The sequence below is a fragment of the Gavia stellata genome, chromosome 23 (assembly GCF_030936135.1).
Source record: "Gavia stellata isolate bGavSte3 chromosome 23, bGavSte3.hap2, whole genome shotgun sequence".
In the NCBI taxonomy this organism is placed as follows: domain Eukaryota; kingdom Metazoa; phylum Chordata; class Aves; order Gaviiformes; family Gaviidae; genus Gavia; species Gavia stellata.
Genome location: NC_082616.1, coordinates 592,019 through 615,759, shown reverse-complemented (window position 1 = coordinate 615,759; position 23,741 = coordinate 592,019). Strand labels below are relative to the sequence as shown.

The following is a 23,741-nucleotide window of genomic DNA, read 5'->3' as shown; positions in this document are numbered from 1 at the left end:
CCTGCATTAATGCAAAATGAAGCTGTCCTATTTTCCACTACAGGTAAAGTGATAAGTTTCACTGAAATAAACAATTTATTTTTTTTTACTAGCATGCAATACTTCTGTTTATAGAAAACATCAGTATTACAGACCAAGGAGAGGATCCCTGTTCTTCTGAGACAAAAATAATGTGAAATTCACATAAGCCAAGTATAAAAGGAACCTTTTGTCCTTTTTTCCCCCTGCAAAAAGCAGTAACGAGTGGGAGACAGTGGTATAGGAGGAGACAGCCACATTACTTAAGGCAGAAGGGTATATCAAAAGAATGAAAAAAGAACATCAGTAAATACAAGGCGGAACTTGCAAATTCTGGAGATTTGAAGAACGTTTGGAAAGAGAAGGTAGGTCAACCTACATTGTAAAATGTGATAAATCCATTTGCAAAGAAAGAGGCAAGACAAATCACATTGCATCTGACAGTTAAGAGAGTAAATAACTAGAAAAGTCACATCTAACTGGGGAGATTAGTTTCTCAACCCTGAAGTCTTGGTCCGACACATGAAAGTGACAGCAGATCTTCATTTACAGATAGCACTGGTAACAACTGCAGCATTTTATAGCACTAATCCCAAACATCATTCTTATACAGTCACATAGCTATACCTTTTCAGAATTAGCTGAATTAGAAGAAACGCAAAGCCCACAATTCACAGCTTTGCATGCAAGAACATCAAAGAGCTCTGTTTTGCATCAAACCATTGGTCAAGCTATGTTGCCATTTTCTAGAAGAAAACTGCTTTCCCAGTACAGATGTCATTTTCTATCCGTTGCTAGGGTGATGGCAACTGAGAGGAAACATTCTTCCAAGGAATAAATTTGTAGAGCCGAATGCTCTCCGTGAAAGGAAGAGGTACGGCCATAAATGCACATAAATCTCCGTGAATCACTAGCATTTTCAGAACACGGACTGACAGCACCGCACGTACAGCACTACAGTGAACTACTACTCATGCTGTAGGGGTCCACAGTTAGGCGTTGATCGAATGTTTAGAATTCCACATAACATGTAAAGAAATCATAACCACCTGTCATCCTGTGTTACTTACCATAACCATCATGTCTAAACGATGATGGGTGCTCTCCCAAAATAGCTTGCCTCTGGCGGCCCTTCCCTCTGTCTAACATGTGGGAAGGGAAAGAAAACAGTTTAGTATGCACAACTATGCACTTAATTTCGCCAGTTAAGACACAAAGCTTCTAGTTAAGAAGCAAAAAAGTAATCTGAGTCCTTGTTAACTTTAGAAACAATTTTTCATTCATTATACGTCTAAAACCACAAGCTGCAGCCCTGGGACACCAAAATTAAAAGACTGCCATCTGTACAACAAATTGCACTTAAGTTGATTGGGGGCAGTGGCCAATGAGGAGATGCAGACATTTAAAGTTTATGGAAATACCCAATAGTTTTCCTACACAGACACCACACATTAGTATAGATAACACCATACAGCAGGATTTACCTATGTGTCTCTTAAAACAAATTTGAAATGCAGTACTTTTGAAAGACAGTACCTGAATCATAATATTAGCTTCAACAGCAACACATTTTCAAAGTGGGCTTCTTTCAAGAAGTTTCAGCATAAGCCAACAACAACCTGTATTACATGGTTTCATAATCAGTAAACAGAGAGCATTACATATGTGTACATATATATTTACAGAACACCTACTGATTTATGGGCGTGCTGAAAGGATTGTACATTATTGCATTATCAGCAGCACATAACAGTTCAATTGAAGAAAAACATCACTGAATAATGCACTTAAACAACGGTCAATCCTTTAAGAAAACCCAGTTATCTAGGATATAAAGTTAAGCAAGGGGTCTACATTACTGGAGGAAAGCAGTGCATCACAGCCAAAGCTGTATTTTCTCATCAGATCCATGCTGCAGGACAAAGAAAATATAAACTTCCAGATTTCTTTGTAGTAAGCAACAATTGATTTATCACAATTAAAAAGCCACGTTGAAAAGATGGGGCAAGACATTTATCAGTTTACAATAGTTCCCAGGAAATTTAAATATGACTGCTGAAAATGGCAACTCCAGCCCGATGCAGCTGGAGGTATTTCCCCTGAAAAACAGGAACTATTTGCATTAGACAACACAACAGTGGGAGATGAAAACGCACGTGCCCTTTCTGCTCAGGGTTTTGAGGACAGGTTCCAAGTCAGATATTTACTTTGGCAATAAAGCCTGAAGAGAGAACAGCGCTGAATGCCTTCAAATATACAGAAGATAGGCTACTTTTGTCAAGTTTTGGTTTTCCATTCCCTTTTCAGGGCAACAGCTCTGGTTCTTGGCTCTAGAAAGCAAATGGGCAGTCATATCAAGTATTTTGAGCATTTAAACTGTATGCAGCAATCCTCTTTCAGAAAAATCAAGTTTATAATTCCAGTCTGTGGCGCTAAATCCTTTGAAACTGCACACAGTAATATAGTAAAGGACCATATTCTTCAAATAAAGAATTCTGGGAGAACACAATTTGACAAATATTGCCTCCTTGTGATGGTGTAGTCCACTGCTCTCTCCTTGCCCCATACTTGTTCCTTCCTTGAACAAAGCCCTTCACTTGTGCCAGTACAAATACTTGGGCAAACAGGCATTGAAACATGAGAACTGATCTGTGTTAAAAATAATTCTGAAAGGAAAGAGTCTTTATAACCTAGTTTAAGTTTGGGAGTTGTTGTTTCTTGGTTTTGTTTTTAAATCCGGTCCTTGAGTCAACTGCATATGCTGGTATTACCACCAAAAGAAATGCTCCAAACTCCAGTTTGAACTTTCTGGCTGAAAGCAAGTAGAATACTAAAAGTCAGGTGTTTTTTTCAGTTCAATCTAATGCAATACGGGTTCATAGCAGCAGGCACTTGTTAGGAAGTTAAGCGGAGAAATACTATGGGGAAGTCCGTAATTTGTTACCATAAAGAACTAAAACCAGTTCTTTAAAAAAAAATTATCATTAGCAAAATGCATTTCCTTCCTAAGGTTTGAGGAGGGGCGTGAAATTCTGAAAGGATGTATTAGCATGCCTGTCCTCAGAATGAAATTCCTTTGGGCTAAGACCTTGCTTGCTGCAGTCAGATCCCTACAGTTCGGATCACATGAAGTTCAAAAGCCAATAAACGCTGCTGCAAGAGTAAGATGAAGCACAAATATGAAAACTCTCTCTCAAAAAATAAAATTAAAAAAAAAATACCCTGGATTATTTTATGGGCAAAATTGCTCTAGATGCCTGCTTTCTCAAGTGCATTTCAGTGTTCATTCAAGAATTTATATTCCCATTTTCTTGATAAATGGATGTGGGCCACAGTAAATGAAAAACCATGCTATATGCAATATAGCATGATATATAGATATATACAATACAAGACTAATTCTTTTCCTCTTATGTGTAGTAGAGGGATGTATAGAAAATAGAGACAGGCTGTCCAAGTAACAAAGGGAAAACAAAAGAGTAGAGTGAGAGTTCTTGAGAAAGAGCAAGCTGTACCTATCCTAAGTTTTTCATTTTCCACTGTTTTCTCTAGCTTGGGGAACATATAGTTCATACAGCCGTATCTATCTGCAGACCAATTACATAATGTAATTAGATGCACAATGTTAAGTCAGCCTCCAAACACTGCAATGATCAAAAGATACGAAGGTCAAATTAATCCTTCAGGTTTTCAAATTCACACTTCAGATTTTTTTCTTGCCCTTGAGTTTCTTCAAAATCCCTTTTTTAACTCAGGAATTTGAGGAAAAAAAATTGAATCCTGATACAAATAGTCAGCATCTACAAGCTGCAACCAATACTGTAGCTCCCTTGTTAACTTTTTACAAGAACTTCATTTTGAAAATTCAAGCCCTAAGTTTTTAGTTGTACAACAGTTTTACAAGCCCAGCGTCTCTGCAGAATTACTTTGAAAGTGCATGTCACTTGAGACGGCCGAAGCCCTGGTTCTCATATAGCCTTTGATAAATAGATATTCTATCTTGGACACATTGTCTTCACTTTTCTAACTTCACATTGCACACATTATTGTACATAAGTTACTGAACACTGCACTCAATAGTTACAGATTATTTCTTTTTTAAATAAACACTTTACAGGAGTTAGGCTACACAGCAGTTTGTCTTTACATATATAGTCATAGCTTCCACTGACATGAGTTAAGCTCTGGTAATTTTTACAGCTGAGACAGTATGCCTGTACCAATTATGAATCTTCCTATTTTAATACTTATATAACTGAGGGAACCTATCTGATATTGCACTGCTCAGTTCCAACTATCTACAGATAAGGATTGAACTTCCCTACTACTAGACAATATTTACACTGTTAAGACTGAATGCAACTCTCACATACAGCAAGTAATAAAAAGATTACAACGTCAATGATACCAACAAGAGAGGTTCTTAATTTTGGAGGTTCTCAATTTTTCAGTTGTAATTTTAAGGGAAATAAGACCGGCATGCATACATACAAACTTGAACAGAATGGGTACAGTCTATCATGTTATTCATCCCATACAAATCTGAAGTACTGAAAGTGTCCTCCTTTAAAAACTTGTGGTGGTGGTGCATGCAGTATGCAGACAAGGTGAATTGCAAGTCTGAGTTTTTTCAGAGGGTTTTTTTGTTTGTTTGTTTATTTTTTTTTGCTGATGCCGATGTGGTGCATGATGAAGTGTAGAGTCAGCCTGCTGAAGTCCTCTATCCTTCTTAATGCCTCGTCCAACATAGGGGAAAGAGTCCTTTCGAAGGAGAAGCAGTGTGCAAGTTTGTAGTTTGTAAGGAATAGTCTGTACCAGGTTTCCTCTCCTCCAAAGAGAGAGAGCTGCTTGGAGAAATGCAAGTCCTTGAGAACTGCGAAGGTGCTTGCAGGTGTGGGCTCCTTGTTGAACTAAGTGGCTCAAGCACACGGCAGTATGGGGCACTAGGGCTCAGGGTTAACTCCCTGGCGTGCAAGCACAGCCTTCGGCAGCGCTGGCTTGCTTTGGAATGACTACTGCGATACAGCCTGACCCGCGTGAAGGACTGGCATCAGTACTGTCAAACATCTACAGCGATAACATAGGAGAACCTACCTCGTCGGCCCAGATATGGTTTAGTGTAGTCCCAACTATCGTTGTCGTTTCTAATGACATTAAGGCGAGTTGGCTGTTCAGATAAAGTAAAAGTGAAAAAGGTTAAGCCTTGATTACATATATTTTTCTAGCAAAAACAGAAAAGAAGGTCCAAGCATTACCCTTGCATATTCAATTTTTAGTGTGCAGCATCCTGCATAGATATCTGCTCCATTGAGTGCAGCCTTCGCCTTCTGAGCACAAAACACCGATTCAAACGTACACATCACGTTAAGGATTTTTTTGCCCAGGTGTCTCATTCATGTCCCTTTCTTCTGATATGGCTTTATTTTTGTAGCCTGCAGATATTTCACCATTGTATACCTTACAAGAACGCTATACAGACTTTAATATAAAACTACCAACAAGTATATATGGGTTCAACTTATGTTAAGCATCTGTTTTTGAGATGTAAGCAGCACATGATGAGACCATTCATGAATTAGTAAATTCTTCAGTGTGGATTATATAAATGCAAGCTTTGTTTATGCTCTGAGCTTATGCTGCTTGGAAGGGGATATTCTAATGGATTCAGTAATTTTCATCAGAGGACATACAAAGTTACCAGCAAGCCTAGAGGATATTTGAAGGGAAAGTTCAAGCTGCATCATTTGGGGAGGGATCAGAACTTGGGGGCAAGAAGGCGTGACTTAAGACAATGCATCCCTTCTCACAGCTAGCATTAGCTAGAGACTTGTGGGTAGGGAGAACACGAACTCAGTAGTTACTTTACAGCAAAAAGAACTGAGAAACAGTACGCCCTTTTTAGCTTATTAGCCAAATAAAACCACAGAACTAAGAGAGATACTTTGAATGAAGAAATAATAATCTTGCATCAAAAAATACAACAAGCAGATAGCTTTAAATCCATTGCTCAAGGCAGATGCATGTACCAGGCTCCAACATATAGGTTGTTTCATATCCTCTACATACTCCAGGATTAGTTCTATGACTAGCAGAAAAATGTACCTTAGCCTTGGCACACGGCAATCCATGATCGCATACATACTCAATAACATATGGTGTCAGAAAGCCTGAACCTTGCAGCAGACCAGACATTTTGCACCATCCTTTGATATAATTTAGTGAAATTTTGGAAGTAGTCTGTATCAATAGCATATCTCTTGTGTTGTACCACATTCCTGCAGCCCAACTTCTTCCAAAGTGATGTAGGTTCACTGTGGAATTTAAGAGTGAGAAAAGTTAAGCTTCCTAGACCTCTAAGAAGTTGTTTGACACTGTGGGAGCACATATGCAAAAGTAATAGGTACTGCAATTAGCATTGAAATTTGAGTAAATTTTTGTACTTTTCAGACAAGGCTTGTCTTGAAGCTCACTTTTTTCCCAGCCCCCTCCCCAACTGTTTACCTATGCTGCTGCCTTACTTTGCTCACATTTGCGAGTCTTCTTTCAGTTGCTGGTTGGTTTTGTTTTTAATAAAAGGCACGTTGCAGAATTTAATTCAAAGTATGGTAGTTTCAGAGTATGTGCAGGATCCTCCTCACAACTTCCCTAATCTTTCACAAGACACAGAATAGCCCCCAACTGTACAAGTTATCTGATCCAGACAACACCGCTTACCACAAACTCGACACACTATCATAGTAAGTCAAACTACTGTCTGTTAGGACACACAGTTTATGTCTTCTACATAGATAAACAGCAATTAGTTTGCTTTTATGGAAGTTAGGGTAATTCTTTTTGCCTGGCAAATCATCAATGCAGCCACCGGTTAAGTCATATGTTACAGAAGTGACCACTAATAAAGCCTGCCACATCAGTAGCATCTGAAAGCATCTGAAATTTCTGAGATTTTGATACAATTTTGTCCAGATAACAGCTCAGAAATGGAGAGTAATCAGTCTCTAGGAAGAGGGTTATCAGAGTTTTATAAACTAAGGCATAATCATATCAGACTTTGGACTCTGCAAACCACAGTAACACATGAACAACTCTGAACATTCACCCCATGTACAACTTAACACTACAAATACAGTAAACAGTAGGATAACAGAGCAGGGAATTTCCTCAACACATGATAAACAGGTCAAGGAGGCCTAAGCTGGTCTTGTGCTTTATTAAAGTCAGAACAGTGAGACAAGCAGTATATATTAGAACTATTTTATAAGAGTCTGAAGAAGTCAAACTGCACCTCTGCAATCCCTTACCCATTTCTTGAGTATCACCACAGGCAGAAGCCATGAAACTTTTGTGTATAATGCATTGTCAAACCTATGACATACTTCATGTCTGCGATTATTAGCCTTAGGGCCACCTATAAACATGGTTATCAAGACCATTGTTGACAACATCATTTTCCTGTAAAGATGAAATGTGCAAGTGCTATTTTGTCTTATAGACAGAAATTCGAAATTACCATGTCTTAGATTGAAATTAAAAAATAATTTAGTCTCAAAATTACACAGGATTTTTCTGACATTATCATGCTAAATCCCATCTGCAGTCAAGAACCTACAGCAAAAAAAAAAACCACCACACCCACAACAAAAAAACCCACACACACTCAAAAAGGATATTCAACCATAGCTTGTATTCCATTTCTCTTGAATATAACAATGCGCTGAACTTTTCCAACAGGGTTGCACACAGTATACAAGACGTCCTAAGGAAGAAGAAAAAAAATGTTTTTGTCAGATGTGAAATTTCAAACACTTCAGGTCCACAGAACATTTTCTTGCATTGGCATTTAAATGCCAAAGAACAAAGAAAAGGCTTGTTAACTTTTCATTTATGATTTTCCCTATACAATTTATACATTAATGATGAGCGTTTTTATGGATTAATATAGTACAGGCAGTCAAATCTGAAAAACAGGAAAAAAACTTCTACAAGAAGTACTCATGTAAACATTAGTTTAACGAGTATCTTCAACTGTGTTAAAACCCAGTAATAGCATCCATGTCTCGAGCTCTGCTCCCTTTTAAGCATGCACTGCAGTGTTTTACCAAACCAGAGACAAAGTGACACTGTAGTTACAGCACATTTCATTTCATAAGACTCCAGCAGCTGAGGGTTTTTTTAATGGTTTGTGTTTATTTTCAGAAGAGTAACCAGGGGTAGTCCATGATGTAAGCTTAGGTAGCTTATCAAAAGGAGACTTTCAATCGTATTCACCTGAATCAAAGACACTGCAAGTGGTTGCTGTGCTTCTCCACTTAAGGCAGAGAAAACTTCTGACAGGAAACACTGGACTCATGCAAATTCATGGTAAACACTCTGCTTTCACCAGCATTTGTCTATATTACGAGGAACCAGTAAAATTCAAGACCATCTTCAGTGCTGCAGGGGAACCAAACAGTAAGGGGAAAAGCTCGCCTAACTGCTCATCAGGCCAGGCTTATGATGTGGTGCTAGGAGTATCTCAAACAACAGTCAATTACACATAACAGACATAACTCAGACATCATGGTACCAGAAACTAGTCTCCAGCATGAATCTGGCCAAGAAAAATAAGTTTATTTTAGAGTGATTACACACCCATACTCAGAATTCCCAAGACTCAGGCTTGAGAACCTGAGCAAACAGGAACTGTGATTTCTTGAAACAATTCACCTGTTAGATCGTGTTCAAACAGCTGAAAGCACATAAGCTTTACTAAACAGGCAGTTTCATAGCTAAAACTAGCAGGCAAAGGCACTGACATCTCAGTTAAACACTCTACCACGACCTATTTTTCCCTTCCTTTCTTTATATATACACCAAATACTTCCAAAATGCTCATTCCAAGATCTTAGTGTACATCCTCAGGTTTATTTGGGGGACAGGAGGGAGAAGGGGAAAAGGAAGTAGGTATAGTATTAATCATTATGTTCTGCCGAATAGCAGAGCAGTTGGGAGGCAAAGGGGTGGGGGGCATGCTGGATTTCTTAAAAACAAAACAAACACCCCCCCACATCTCCCCCTCACACACAACAAGAAACTAGAAAAAGAGGAGATCTTATTGCTGGCTACAGCTGCAGTGGTGTAACTCCTAGCTTACGTAAAGTACCATAAGCTTTAATATACGGGCATATTACCGCTAAAAAAAAAAAAAAACCCAAGCAAAAAAACGCCCCACAACAAACCAAAAACATTGTTCATGCTCAAGGGCCTTTGCTCCAGACATTCCAGTGAGTGTTTCACATAGCTAAATGAAGCAAGCAGAGGAGATTGTCAACCTTAAGATTTTCAGAAGATGGACAGACATTTTTAGAAAGAATTCAAGCAGCCTGAACTGCTAAAAAAAATAAGATTTATACGATCATTTATAGTTATATTTTCTATGCACACTCAATAGCACAAACAGCCTTCCATCTCCTCTTGTTTGGGAGAAAAAGAGTCCTGAAAACTTTCCAGCTCCAGATCACATTAATTTTCAGGCATATGACTTTCTTTCACAATTTGTCTCTCAAAAGATTTCTTCACAGCCACTTAATTAAAAAAAAAAAGTTCTCTTTCAAAATGTAAGCTCTATTCAAAATGCCATCAGTGTCGTTAGCCAGCAGGCACATACAAAGCTTGATTTATTTTTTTTTTTTAAATTCAGCTACTTTAGATGACCAAATTAATCAAGTGATTCACAAGATACAGTAACGTAGGCTATTTTAAATAAAAAATGAACACTAGCATTATATACATACTAGAATATCATAAAAAAGGAGGTGCAGCAACCTAATCTCAGAAGAAGTTGATAGTTAAGTTTAAAACATTTCAATTTCCAAGGCACACCACGCCTTCCTCGTGCATGTACAGAAGGTTTCGAAGGTAAGTGAGAACTAAGAGGCAACAGCAGAGGTATAGCTGAACAGACAGTAAGGACTGCAGCAGCAGGGGTCACGTTGAGAAGGTCTGTTCTTACAGACAAATCCCTGACACAGTTCTGCCTGCAGATAAGGAAAGTAGGAAACAGAACTTCAAAGACCTATATATGACACCTTAGGCAAAACTTTTTCAAAACACCAACCGCCCCATCACAAAGGGGTGGAAAGCAATTAGGAATTAAATACAGTTAACTTGCCCTTCTTGCCCTTCACTGCCACACCCCTCTAAAAAAATTCTGCTAGGAAAGAAGCAGGTCACAACTGTAATGGAGGAAATAAGCTGCAGCAAAATTTTAGAACAATTCAGCTTCTTCCACAAGATGCCCTTGAACAGACTGATTTCTCTGCAAAAACGGTATCTTGTTTTGAAAGAAAAGCTCTTAAGGACTACGGAACAGTTTATTGCAGTTATTCAGACTTGCCACTTAAAACTGGTTGCAGTTTTTCATCTATTTCAGGTAACTAGTTCAAATTTAAGGAAAGAAAAGTGTTGAAGAGGAAGAGGTGGTGTTGGGCTTTGTGTTTTTTGGGGAGTTTGGGGATTGGGTTTGTTTGTTTTTTAATAATGCAGCCTTTGCCTGAGGCATTCTTAAGTTAACTGTTTCTTTAACCCGTTGCCCAAGTGACAAATTCATGTTTTTCCCACCACATTCCTAGCTGTTACGGGTACAATTGTTCTTCCCAGTTGCTATGACTCTACTAGTCTACACTATCTTCAATGAGCTCTGATGCTTGCAAGTAATTTTGGCAATCTGTCTGCTTCTCATGCTCACTGGTTGGACTTGATGATCTTACAGGTCTTTTCCAACCTTAGTTATTCTGTGATTCTGTGGTATACTCTAGACAAACAGTTGGGGGCAGCGGGAAGGAAGAGTTTGGTGGTGGTGGGGTGTTGTTTGGTTGTTTGTTTTCAAAAAGAAGCTACTATGCTAGAGTACATCATCAGAATTTCCATTAAACCCTCCTAGCCCAGAACGATGCTTCTGCTACCAGTTTTCCTCAAGCATCGACGTTCAACTCAGCTGCTTATGCAAGCCAAATTTAAACTGCATGAATGAAACGTAGTTTCCAAAATTCGAGTTACAGTCACATGCAAAGAATAGTTTAACTTAGTGGATTTATTCACACAGCTCAAAGCAGGTGTATTTTTAAACACTGATGAAAAAGCAACTCATTCCTTGCCATGCTTTTCTATAAAGAAAACTGATCGGAGAAAGAAAATTCATCATCCACCAACAGACAAAAACCTATTGATATTCACAATACAGTGAAGCAAAAAGCACGATATGGAAGTGACTGCTTGAAGTAATTTCAGGAATACTAAGTTTCAATCAATTTACTAACATAATATACGGCACTGTAAATAAAACTTAGTACTTGCATTAAGTTATAGGTTCCACATAACCCAAACACTTTGATTGATCCACACTACCCTGTATATTTCCCTAAGAACAAGTAACTTATGCTTGTATCACAGTACTACAAGTCTGCTTAAAGCAGACTTTTTAAATTTTTCCTGAAGTACTTCTCTGCAATTCAACATGTACTATAAAATCTCTATGAAAAATATAAGCATTCAATGCATGAGAAAACACGCATTCTTAAATACTTGCAAAAAAAAAAATCTCTATCATTAAAAAAAACATGCATGTGTGCCATAAATAGATGGCAATATATTAGGATGCAATTGTATATACAGTATGACTTGAAATACTGAAAAGTAAAATGTATGAGCCCAAATAAAAGTGAGGAAGATTCCGTCAAACTGGAGTTGATCATCAACAGATGAAGGTTTCAACTTTCCACAAAGGAAATACTTAAGAATGAAGGACTGCAATAAAATAATCTCTCCTACTGCAAAAATTACTTGCTATTTAAACATACATCACTCAGAGCCTAAAAGCTAAATGACATTCCTGATGTTGTAGCAACACATTTAGAAATATTTCAGAAGCATGTAGCAACTTAAACGTTTCAAAATCCTGACCACTGAAGTCTTCAAATGTATTGCAAAATATCTGTACATATTTCAAGTAGTTTCGAGACTGAATCATCTTGAAAAACCTTTTTTCCAGAACATGCATGTTACTTACGTGAAGATGGCGTAAAGCTTTGGTAGGTGAATTTAATTCCTGGCTCAAATTAACAGTGTACAATTTTAACAAATAGTACACAATGAAAATAATGCTGCTCCCTGGCTTTTATTATTAAAACAAAAAAAGAAGAAGAAACATACCACTGTAATTGGGTAGAGAGGATTCTGAATTGACAACAGGAGGACTTTATTTCCACCAGATGGGTCATCAGTGTTGCCTGGCCGAGTAATCCTCTTACTTGTTGAGTAGTTGAAAAAGGCTTGCTGTCCAGCAATGTACACAGGTTCATCTGCTGCAAACGTTACACATTTCTTTGCACTTTCTACGTTTTCAAACTCCACCAGAGCCTGGCGCTTAAATGGCATCATCATGACATAGCTGGTGAGAGAAACATTACAGTAAGTTTTCCTATATGCTTACCCAAAACAACTCCAAAGTCCTGTAACTGTCACATAGGATACGTTTTTTTCCGAACAATTCCTAACAAGGACATGAAAGGAAGGTAGGTCTCCCTGCTTGTGCTTCCCAAACCTGGTCAACACATTACTAAAGCATTTGCACAAAACAAAGAAATGCAGCTGTAAGTTAAATAAGTAATAAGCAGTTGTTATGCTGAAAAAGTTTAATGCATAACAACATTCAACCAATACAACAAACAGTTAATCATTTACTAACTTACTAGAACTACAATTAATACTAAAAAAAAACTTGCTAAAGCCATTTATGAGGCAAAGGATCAAAGGAAATGCAAATTATAAAACACATGCAAAGTTGATACATTAAACATCTTTGCTGTTGCTGAGAAATTCAAAATACTATTTTTGACACAAAACTACCTTAGAAGAAATAGAAGTATTCGAGTGAACCAAATTCAGGTACAGACAAACTCCACAAGTTTTGTCAGCTGATTACGTTTTTGAAAAGTAAAACTCTCAGGCTAAAACATACCTATTTGTATTCTTGAACAAGCCTGTGCTCACTTCATTTTAGTTAGTTAGTTTAAGATACTGGTACAAGTATAAATCCATTACTTGAATATTAAGGCAGTGAAAAACACTATTGTACTATTTACAATACCCTATTTGACTTCAACACATGCATTTACTTGAAAAGAAATGCATGCTTCCAAAAAAGCGGCACTCAAAACTCAGAGTAAACTGGCTCTACCTATTCACCTTTACTATTTTGTTCACAGATGAGGAATCTTTAGGCTGTATGACCTTTGAAAGGGCTTTTTCTGAATAACCATCTCATTCTGAAGGTCCTACCATATCACAAGCACTCCTCCCATACAAAACCATTGGAAAAAGCATCATCCGCTCTGTGGCCCATCCTTATTTTTGGTATATTCACTTATATCAAGACAACCATCCACGTGCTGTTCTGCAATTCAGTTTAGCTACAGCTCCTGTCAAGGCCAGGACTAGGTGTGCTGCTGAAGTCTGACAGCAGACACCAGGGCAGGCAGGCAGCGTAACTCTGCTTGACCAGACTTCCCACGGACAGAAACACAGAATCTTCACGCAGCTAAAAAATCTGTATGCTTCACTATTAACTAAGTTCTGGATTTCAAACAGCTATCATAATGTATTTAAAGAGGTCCAAGAGACTTTTAAATAATGCTCCCAACTTGTTGAGAGACATGACTTTATACTGCTTGACATACCATATGGTTCCAAATTTTTCAAGAGCTTCCACAAGATCTGCTTCCACAACTGATTCACACAGCCCTCGGACGTGGACGACAGGAGAAACAGAGACTTTGTGATGACTTCCCCCGGCGTCCTAGCAATGAAATGACATTTTAAAATTCAACACAGAACAAGGCATACTGCTATCATTAACTAAAATTAAATATTTGGCAGACGCTATACCGGGTCCAGAAGCAGCCATCTAGATGTACAATCCAAGCATATTTTAAATAATTTAACTTTTCTTTCCAAACAGATTGCCAAGTTCAGTTGCTGAAGTCTACTTAAAATAAAACCCTCTGCAGATTTAATTAATGTCTTTGCACAGGCAAGAGTTTTCTGATATTAAAAAAAGCCTATTCAACACTTGGTTGAATTGCAGGAGGTCTTCCACCATATCCCTTTAAAGCATAAAAAAAACCCAAAAAAACTTGGACATGCACAATAGCTAAAATATTTGACACTTTTCCTGTTTACACCAATATTTGTTTGAGACAGGCTGGGAGGATAAAAAGCAAAACAAACAAGGGCCATCAGTAAACTGAATGAAAATTGATTATTTTTCTAATGTACACAGAGCTGTGCCCCACAATGCAAGAAAATACCAGCTCCGTACTATACTTGAAATAAACCTCACCTCCCTTCTAATTCTAAACACTCTTCACACATGTTTTTAAAAACTCACGATTTCTGTACATATGGGCATGCTCTCTCTTTTCGCCCTAAGGTTGACTACCCTTAACAGATTCAGCTGTCATACATTAGCACACAGAATTCCCACTATGAACATTTTTCAGAGCTACTCCTATGACTTCCGACAGTCTCAGTTCTGTGTGACTGAAGAGTTTGGGTTGGAATCAGCTCATCTTTCCATGCAAAGCCCGAAGTAGGGCTGACATTCACCTTATATATTCTAAGATATGGGGGTAAAAAAAGAGAATGAAATTATGTGAGGCCATAAGGAGAGATAATCAAAGAGCGAGCAGAGGTAATAAAGGGCACACTAAAATATACTGTAATTACCAGCACCCAGATTTCATAGGTGTAATGGCAGTGTAAAGTTGATGTATTCAAATTTAGCAACTACATCAACGTGTTTGATCTAACAGATCAAGTCTTGCTGATTTTTTCACTTTTTCATAAGGAGTAGTATAGGATCTTCTGGAACTAGAGAGAGATTCTCATTTGTAGCACAAAGGAGCATTCAGCTCCAATAATTAAGTAACCACAGTGATTGTTACTACTGCTACAGACATTCCTCTCTTCCCTATCTGTTTCAACTACAGATTCAAGGAAAAAACACATTCCTGATAACCACAAATCGAGTCTTGTGTGTTTAATTCCTGTGTTCCATACACAGCTCTCCCAAAACAATCATGTGTTTTTTCTTTAAATCGAGGATTTGACCATTCTGTTTGAACCAAAAGCACCTTCAGACTTCGTCAGAACAATCTGCTGTGCAAGCTAAGATTAAAAAATTACATTTTATTCATTCACAGCATGAAAGCGTTTTAAGAGGCAACACATTTCTTTGAATAAAAGCTGTGACAACTGTGGGAAAACACCACTAGTGGTATTTGCATAAGATACCATATATCCTGAATTAATCAGCTGAGGTCTACAGCGGTAACAATGATCAAAGTAGTCATAAAAGGTTAATGCTTTGAACTACAAATACTTAGGCAATTGTGGAAGGAACAGAACTACATAGAGGTTTTAATTTTCAGCTTATATGTTCTTTACCCACATACACACTTTTCAAAGCTGAAAGCACCACCTAAGGAAACCTTCAAAAGAAAGCTAACAATAATTACCAGTTTTTCCTGCAAAGTCTAGTACCCTAAGGTGTTAAGACAGCAGGCACCTTTACTTTATTTACAGTCTGCAGAACAATCAGAAGTTATTAAATCAATTATTCATTGCCCTGCATACTTGTTACTATATTAAGATCCCAGTTGATGCTATGGGTATGCATTCTTTTTTCTTTAATGCATTCAAGAAACCTCACCTAAAATATTTGTGTCTAATCAGATGGCAAATACAAGGAATGAGCAAAGACTCGCTACAAAGAGCCACCTTACTTGATTAGCACCCCCATACGCCAAGTCAAGCTTTTCAGAGAGTGGATCATAACGGAATGGTATTTCTCTCTCCCTCCCCAGTTCAATCTTCTGTTATAGTTTCAGTTCATTTTTCTTTGCCATGCATATCCCTTTGTATTTTTATTTATTAGCAGTCCATTTAAGTTTGCCTACTGAAGTTCTAAACCTTTCTACTAGTACAAACTCAAAAATTAAGACTTTTATACTTGCATCTTCAAATCCATTATAGATGAGTTATACACACATATACAGGCCTCCGCACTTCTGCAACTGGAACTATTCTCAGCAGCGAATAATACAAACTTTGCTTTCTTTTGTAGTTAAAGCAACGCTTGGCTTTCCAAGCCAAATTTCCTTCTCCCATAACACCATATAGAAAGCGTCCTTTTGTAGGGTGTTCTACAGTAGATTTTGCAAGAATCGGAAGTCGTAACACTGCTGCTATTGCAATTACTTGCGCAGAAGCTCAAGAAGCATGGAATAAAAAAAAAAAAACACAAACAAAAAAAAACCAAACCACAAAACAGCCATATCTCAATCACTTGCCATGAAATTAAGGACTTAGCTACATAGCATTTCAGAAACTAATTTATACAGATAAAACCACTGAGGTTATAAATGGCCAAATCAGAGGGCCTGTGTTTTACTCAAAATAGTTTCTAAGCAGCCGCAGCAAACAGCAGCACAAGGACGGAGCATAACTCAGTCCCAAGCCAGGAGGTCGCAAACTAACATTCACAGAGCGTATTGGGGAAAGACATGAACATGTGCCACGGGCATGTTTGAGTGCAAAAAAGTCTTCACGAAGGGCAGACATACATATTAGCGTCAAACAAGTTTTGCAGCTACCAAGCCGCAGTATCAAGGAAATCTAGAATGATCCTTGACTTCCTCTAAAAGAAGGAGAAATAAAACCACTAGGCCACATGAAAAATCAAACGTGTCTGTAAACGTAAAGCACCTCCACAGCTAAGGTCAGAACGTATACAACTCATCCAACTGCTGCCATAATTTCTTCCCAGAAAAACATACAGATTAACGACCACCAGTATTTCTCTGCTTACAAAAGAGTCTTTCAGTAACTCCAACTCCCACGATGGCACAAAAGCCCCATGCAAAACTCCAGCTCGACACTTGTACTCCACCAAAGCCAGGAGAGCAGACTAGCTAATGTTACTGCTGTACCCGTTAATATATATGGCTTAAGGGTTTTTGAAAGCTCAGTAACAATTTCTTGAAGAATCATTAGCTGGACAGAAAATGCAATTATTAAATAGATAATGGAAATAGGCTTCCTTTCTAAGTGCTGAAGACCAGTAACAAGGATAGAAAAGGTTTCCCTCAAGGAAGAAGCTAGGAACATAAAAATGCTTAACATTGAAACCGAGCTTCTGTAGAGAGCTGAGGCACGAAGGGAAGCACTGACATAACCAAACAGATGAAGCACAAACAAGTTACTTCACATACCCGAGACTGCAACAGAAGCAGCTTCAAAGAACAGCTGTAGCATTTTAACATCCGTTCTTTGGTGACCTACACAGTTCTAGACAGCATTTTAAATAGACCACTGGTTTCTTGCTAACAAATTACGACTTTCTTCCTTTTTGAAATGGCAAATCATCATCGGCTCTAGGATGATGTCTCTCTTGCTCACCAATTCCAGATTAGAGAATTTTTCACCAACTGTTTGCACATAAACATGTCCTTTATCCTTTCTCCAGACACTTTCCAGGCAGTATATTCACCTTACTTCTTAGTTTCTACTACCTTTTTTGGACGACCTGCTCCTTTACCATTTCTCTGCTTACCTCCTCCATCACTCTTTTGCTCCTTACTGCAAAAGGATGACACTCCTCCTTCACATTCTCTCCCCCGGGTACCTATATATACTGTTATTTTATTTCTCACCATTCAGATTATCTTATTCACTCTCAACTTTCTCCTCTTGCTGCTGAGATTGGTTTTATAAATATCACAGAATTGGGGGGAAAGCCCCAAAAGGTTGCTTATTAGGTATGTAAGTGCCCAAAACTTCATTAATGCCTAACTATGGACTGATGTGCATCCAACTGCCTTGCAGGATGTTGAGGGCAGCTAAAATTACCACACCATAAAGGCGAAGTGAAGGTACACAACACATTCCCCAATAATCTTAGCTCTGCCCGCTGAGGACAGTCTGATGAGGAAAGGCTTTCATAAGCAGATACGCAGCATTTTGTGCACACTCTTCAACTGCTAGTTGTACTACATGATGATGGTATTACTTAAAGCTGTTTGCCCTGTCGTGCATCATCCCGGCTGATCACACCGGCCTGACTTGAGCAGTTCTGTCTCTTCTTTTCGACACTGACTCCCACAGTGTTCTCCTGGAGAAGTTGGTGGCTCGTGGCTTAGACAGGCGCACGCTTCGCTGGGTAAAAAACTGGCTGGACGGCCAAGCCCAGAGAATCGTGGTGAATGGAGTCAAATCCAGTTGTCGGCCGGTCACAAGCGGAGTCCCCTAGGGCTCAGTTTTGGGGCCGGTCTTGTTTAACATCTTTATCTACGATCTAGATGAGGGGATTGAGTGCTCCCTCAGTAAGTTTGCAGATGACACCAAGTTGGGCGGGAGTGTTGATCTGCTCGAGGGTAGGAAGGCTCTGCAGAGGGATCTGGACAGGCTGGATGGATGGGCCGAGGCCAATTGTATGAGGTTCAACAAGGCCAAGTGCTGGTTTCTACACTTTGGCCACAACAACCACATGCAATGCTACAGGTTTGGGGAGGAGTGGCTGGAAATCTGCCCTGCAGAAAAGGACCTGGGAGTGCTGGTCGACAGCCGGCTGAAGATGAGCCAGCAGTGTGCCCAGGTGGCCAAGAAGGCCAACGGCATCCTGGCCTGTATCAGAAATGGTGTGGCCAGCAGGAGTAGGGAGGGGATGGTGCCCCTGTACTCGGCGCTGGTGAGGCCGCACCTCGAATGCTGTGTTCAGTTTTGGGCCCCTCACTCCAAGAAGGACATTGAGGTGCTGGAGCGTGTCCAGAGAAGGGCGACGGAGCTGGTGAGGGGTCTGGAGCACAAGTCTTGTGAGGAGCGGCTGAGGGAGCTGGGGTTGTTCAGTCTGGAGAAGAGGAGGATGAGGGGAGACCTCATCGCACTCTACAACTACCTGAAAAGGGGTTGTGGTGAGGTGGATGTTGGCCTCTTCTCCCAAGTGACGAGTGACAGGACAAGAGGAAATGGCCTCAAGTTGCACCAGGGGAGGTTTAGACTGGATATCAGGAAAAATGTCTTTCCTGAGAGAGAGGTGAAGCACTGGAAGAGGCTGCCCAGGGAGGTGGTAGAGTCACCATCACTGGAGGGGTTCAAGGAACATGTGGACTTGGCACTGCAGGACATGGTTTAGTGGGCATGGTGGGGTTGGTTGATGGTTAGACTTGGTGATCTTACAGGTCTTTTCCAACCTTAGTGATTCTGTGATTCCCTACAGAGGTACAGGAGACACCTCTCTCCGTTCCACCTGGAATTCCTGTAGCTTTGCAGTAACAACAGTATTTCCAGTACACAGTGAAGTAAGACAGTGTCTCAGAAGAACCAAGCAAACAAGACAAAGGCAAGGTTCCACGGCAGTAGAATATACCAGTTTCATATATCCTGGATTTATTTTGTTGTTGGTAGTGGTTGGTTGGCTGGTTTGCGGGGCTGGGGGAGTGGGCTAGGCAGGAGAAGGGGGTTAAGGTTAATCACATCCCATATTCTGGAAGGCTACCTGCAATTTAGTTTTGGTTTGGATGTGGAGTTTGGGGTATCATTTCTCTTGTTTAATGCAATTCCTAGCACTCCCTACCACTGTGTCCTTTCAATGACTACAACTGCTACAGAATGGAATACCTGCACCCCGGCTCCTTCTGTCAGTTCTGAATCTGCCCTAAAGTGGTCAGGCAGTTGGACTAGATGATCGTTTTAGGTCCCTTCCAAATGGAATACTCGATTCTATTCTATTTTCCTCTCTGCTCAGCACAATATGAACATCCCTTTAAAAAAATCAAACAACCAACGCCCCAAAACAAAACCCCACAGAACACACAGCATCATCAGGAGATTCAACCTGAGGTGCTGGAAGAAGAACTTGCCTGAAGGTAACAGTTACCTTTTTTGATGGAGGACAATTTACACTTACTCCGTAACTGATTTCTAAGATGTACTTCATTTAAGAAACGGATATATATGAACAAGTCGCTGCAAAACAGGTCAAGATCTGAACTCATTGCCGTCTAGCTACTGTTACCGCAACTGCCTGTGATAGGCACGAAGCAAGAGAGTTGCAAAGTGAGCTGCTTTCAGTTTACCACAAAGCAAGAACGCTGCAGATAGTGCAGTGCATTGAGCATTACAGCAGAGTAGCTGAGAAGCTGCAAGTTCACATCCCTGTCTTACGTTGCGGTAGCTTGTAGTTATGTTTGTGTATTTAGACACCACATCTCACTTCCCCAACTGTAAGAACGGAGATAATATATCTTCCCTACTTCACAGAAGTATTTAGGAATAGGTATGTCAGGGACAGCGAGGCAGGTGGACGCTACAGAAAATACAGGTTGTATAAATACAACATTAATCAATGAAACTGAATTTTAAGGGAGGAAGAGGGGATGGAGCTGAAAGGCCCTCCGAACACCCTCAAACACAGCTCTTAACCCACAATGTCCCAGTGTCCTCACCCTCCGCTACACCGCAATTCTGACTCCTCTGCCAAGGCTTCACCACCACTCAACATCGCCTCTGTAAAAGTAATTCTTCCAAATCATACTCTCCCCCACAGAATACTTCTGTAAGACCGCTTCCTACTCCTCCCCCAGTCAACGTTCTGGTCTGTTCCTGGCTCTCCATGCTCCTCTGCCTTGAGATGGGCCATGAAGAAGAGGGTACACCTCCGGGCTATGAGGAGCATCCACACGAGTGGGAAACAGAGGAAAAAAAGAGCAGAATAAATTTTGGTTTTCCCCATCTGGATCTCGTGTACAGACGTCTAGGCATTCATTTGAAAGAACCCCCGAAACTTAGAGACATGAAGGGCTTATTCAACCCAATGAAACAATCCCAGAAGAACGGGAAAATGCCACGATAATAAATACAGCCCAGCAGGGAGACCCCACCAACCCGCCAGCGGGGTCCTACCACAAAACAGCTTTTATACAAAGAGAGCACATAATCCATACGAGCGTACGGTTCACTGATATTCTAGGATCCATGTTAGGGGAAAAAAAAAGAACCAATGAGGCTACCAGACTCCTACCACTCTTTTTACCCCGGTCATACGTTTTCCCATTTCTACTTCTAACTACCCATTCCCTATAGTTCCTCCTACTTCATCTTCGCTTACTCTTTTTCTGCTCTCTTCTGAGCAACCCAGGATACTTACAGTTCTTCCTTCCTCTCAGCCTACCTCCATCTTATATGTCTTTGCCCTGAACCACGTACAGCTTTTATAAGCTAAAACATTTCCCTGGAGAGAAATGAGTAAGATACGTCACAGAATAAATAAGTTTCCTGCACATCTTTTTAATCTATTAGAGAAAAAAACTAAAATTCACATTAACTAACTCTAACGAATAGATGCTGGCATTTTGCTATTAAGGGCCCCAAATAAAATTACTAACAAAAGCGCTCTGTCATCCATTTTTCACATATCCACTTGATGTTATAGCTTATTCTTAAGAAACTAGTTTGATCTCTATTATCAAGTCAACTTCTGCCTCTCCAATAGTGGACTTGTGAATACAGCTTTGCCAATAAACCATCAGAGTCAGTGCCCACGCACTTCCGTGAGGCGCACCGCAACGGACAGAACAAGCTGCTTAAAAATCCTCATGTTCTTGACTTGCTACACATTTGCTTCAGTTTCTTTACCCAGGAGACTCAGCACGTGCCATTCTTGAGATCCAAAATGTAAAGTTACAGACATACTCCATGCTGTCATCACCTGAAGGGGCAGGGCAGCGTGTCCTGCACATTAACTGGGATAAACTGAGATACTGAGGTCAACACGAAGACAATTAGAGCCAGAACCCAGAATGAAGGCAAAAAAGAGAAAAGTAATTAATAGCTGATTTCATAATATACTGCAGAAAAGAGGAAAGGCAAGAGCAGCATCTTGTTCCTACTTGAAACACTGCATGATGTCCAGCTCTCCTACATGACAAAATTTCAAGGTAACTTAAGCAAGCATATGGATTTCATTTGGAACCGGCCTTTAAGACAGAGCACATTGCTAAGCCTCGACTGCGACAGAGATGATGCTCTGTCACAAGGAACTATAGAATTAGAATAGTTCTCTCCAGAGATGCATCTTTGTTGCAGTTTATCGGGGAACTTTTGCACTAATTCGGTAAGTACCCCCTCCATCAAGAGGTTTAACTGACAGACGGTAACAACAAATGCTCTCTCATTAACTTACCCCAGTGCTAAGCAAGTTCATTTTAAAAAAATCATGAAACAGAGGTATTCTAAATGTCAAGGTCTGCCATTAAATCAGTGTTTTCGGGATCTTGCTTTTTCAAGCATGAAACAGAAAGAGCCATCAAGAAGAAAAATGGTTACAATCAGCTGGACAATTAGCTAAACAGTAGACACAAAAGTATTGCCAGCCCAAATTTACAGGTGAAGGAGTATCTTGATACTTAGATACAAATTCATGAAGAATAAAAGGTACGTAGCCAAAAATTTAGTGAACCAGCGTCCTTATTAGCACTGGTTGTGCGGGAGGGAGAAAGTAGAAAGACAGGGGGGTTTAAGAAGGAGGCAACCGTTTACCATCAGCCTGCTCGCCGTATGCTGCCAGACACAAAGATGAACCAGAGGGATGAAAGGAACCCTCGCCCTGCCTTTCCTCCCCCGCTCTCCGTTCCTATAGCTACACTCAGCAACAGGGCGAGCACACCGCTCGCCACGGCAACACCCCAACGCCCGCCCGCTGCCCGCGGCGGAGGCGATGGCAGCGCTGCAGACCCCCCCCCCGGTCGCGGACAGCCAACGGGCGGTAAGCTCTGCCCCTTCCCCCGGCAACCGCGGCGAGGAACAGCCGCGCACGCCGCCCGCGGGGAGAGGAGGGGACCGGGCCTGGCTCCCTCCCGGCCCCCGGCCACGGCGGGGGGGAGAAGCGGCCCCCCACACACCGGAAGCGCCTCCACGCCCGGGGGAAGGGGCCGGCGGGCTCCAGGCCGGGGAAGGCCGCGCGGCCCGAGCCCCCCCCCCAGCCCGGTAAGGAGAGGCGGGGCGGTGTCACGAACCTCCCCGGCGGGAGGGGGCGGGGCGGGCGGCTGGCCGACCCCCTCCCCCCGCCGCTATCCTGACGGAAGGCGCCCCCACCCCGGCGGCCCCCGCCGCGTCCCTCACCCCGCCCGAGAAACCGGCTCCGCGCGGCGGCGGCGGCGGGGGGGGCGGCTTCTCCCGCCGGCTCTCGCTCTCCTCCGCGCCGCTGTACTCGATCTCGCCTTCCTCGGCAGCGGCGCTGGGCTTCAGCCGCTTGGCCTGGCTCTCGTAGGCGCCGTCCTCCTCCTCCTCCTCCTCCTCCTCCTCGTACCGCTCTCCAGACGACGGCGACGACATGGCCGCGAGAGGGAGAGAGGGAACGGCCCGGCTACTGGCGGCGGGAGGCGACAAGGGAGCGGGGACGGAGCCCGGCGGCGGCGGCGAGCCCGAAAGATGCTCTGCGCTCCGTTCCCCCGCACACACCCCTCCCCGCGCCGGGAGCGGGTCACGCCTCCCCGCCGGCCGCCGGCGCCACGATTGGTTCCGAGTCGGGGAGGAGGCGAAGACGCCGAGGCGATGGGCCAGCAGCCATGCCCATCGGGCGCCACCGGCGCAGCGACTGGCCGCCGAGCACGCCCGTCAGCGCGCCGCGA

The 23,741-nt window shown here is 41.4% G+C and overlaps 1 protein-coding gene across 1 annotated transcript in view; it reads right to left on the bottom strand.

Moving 5' to 3' along the window:
• HNRNPLL (heterogeneous nuclear ribonucleoprotein L like) overlaps positions 1-23,513 on the bottom strand; it is a 29,033-nt gene extending 5,520 nt beyond the window's left edge. The window contains exons 1-7 of the mRNA XM_059828515.1: positions 23,233-23,513; positions 13,734-13,852; positions 12,208-12,445; positions 7,689-7,774; positions 5,274-5,370; positions 5,113-5,185; positions 1,089-1,160 (exon numbers count right to left, since the gene is read on the bottom strand). Coding sequence (XP_059684498.1) covers positions 1,089-1,160; positions 5,113-5,185; positions 5,274-5,370; positions 7,689-7,774; positions 12,208-12,445; positions 13,734-13,852; positions 23,233-23,445 — 898 coding nt within the window. The 5' untranslated portion in view covers positions 23,446-23,513. The remainder of the gene's footprint in view (positions 1-1,088; positions 1,161-5,112; positions 5,186-5,273; positions 5,371-7,688; positions 7,775-12,207; positions 12,446-13,733; positions 13,853-23,232) is intronic.
• Between the last annotated feature and the right edge of the window lie 228 nt (positions 23,514-23,741).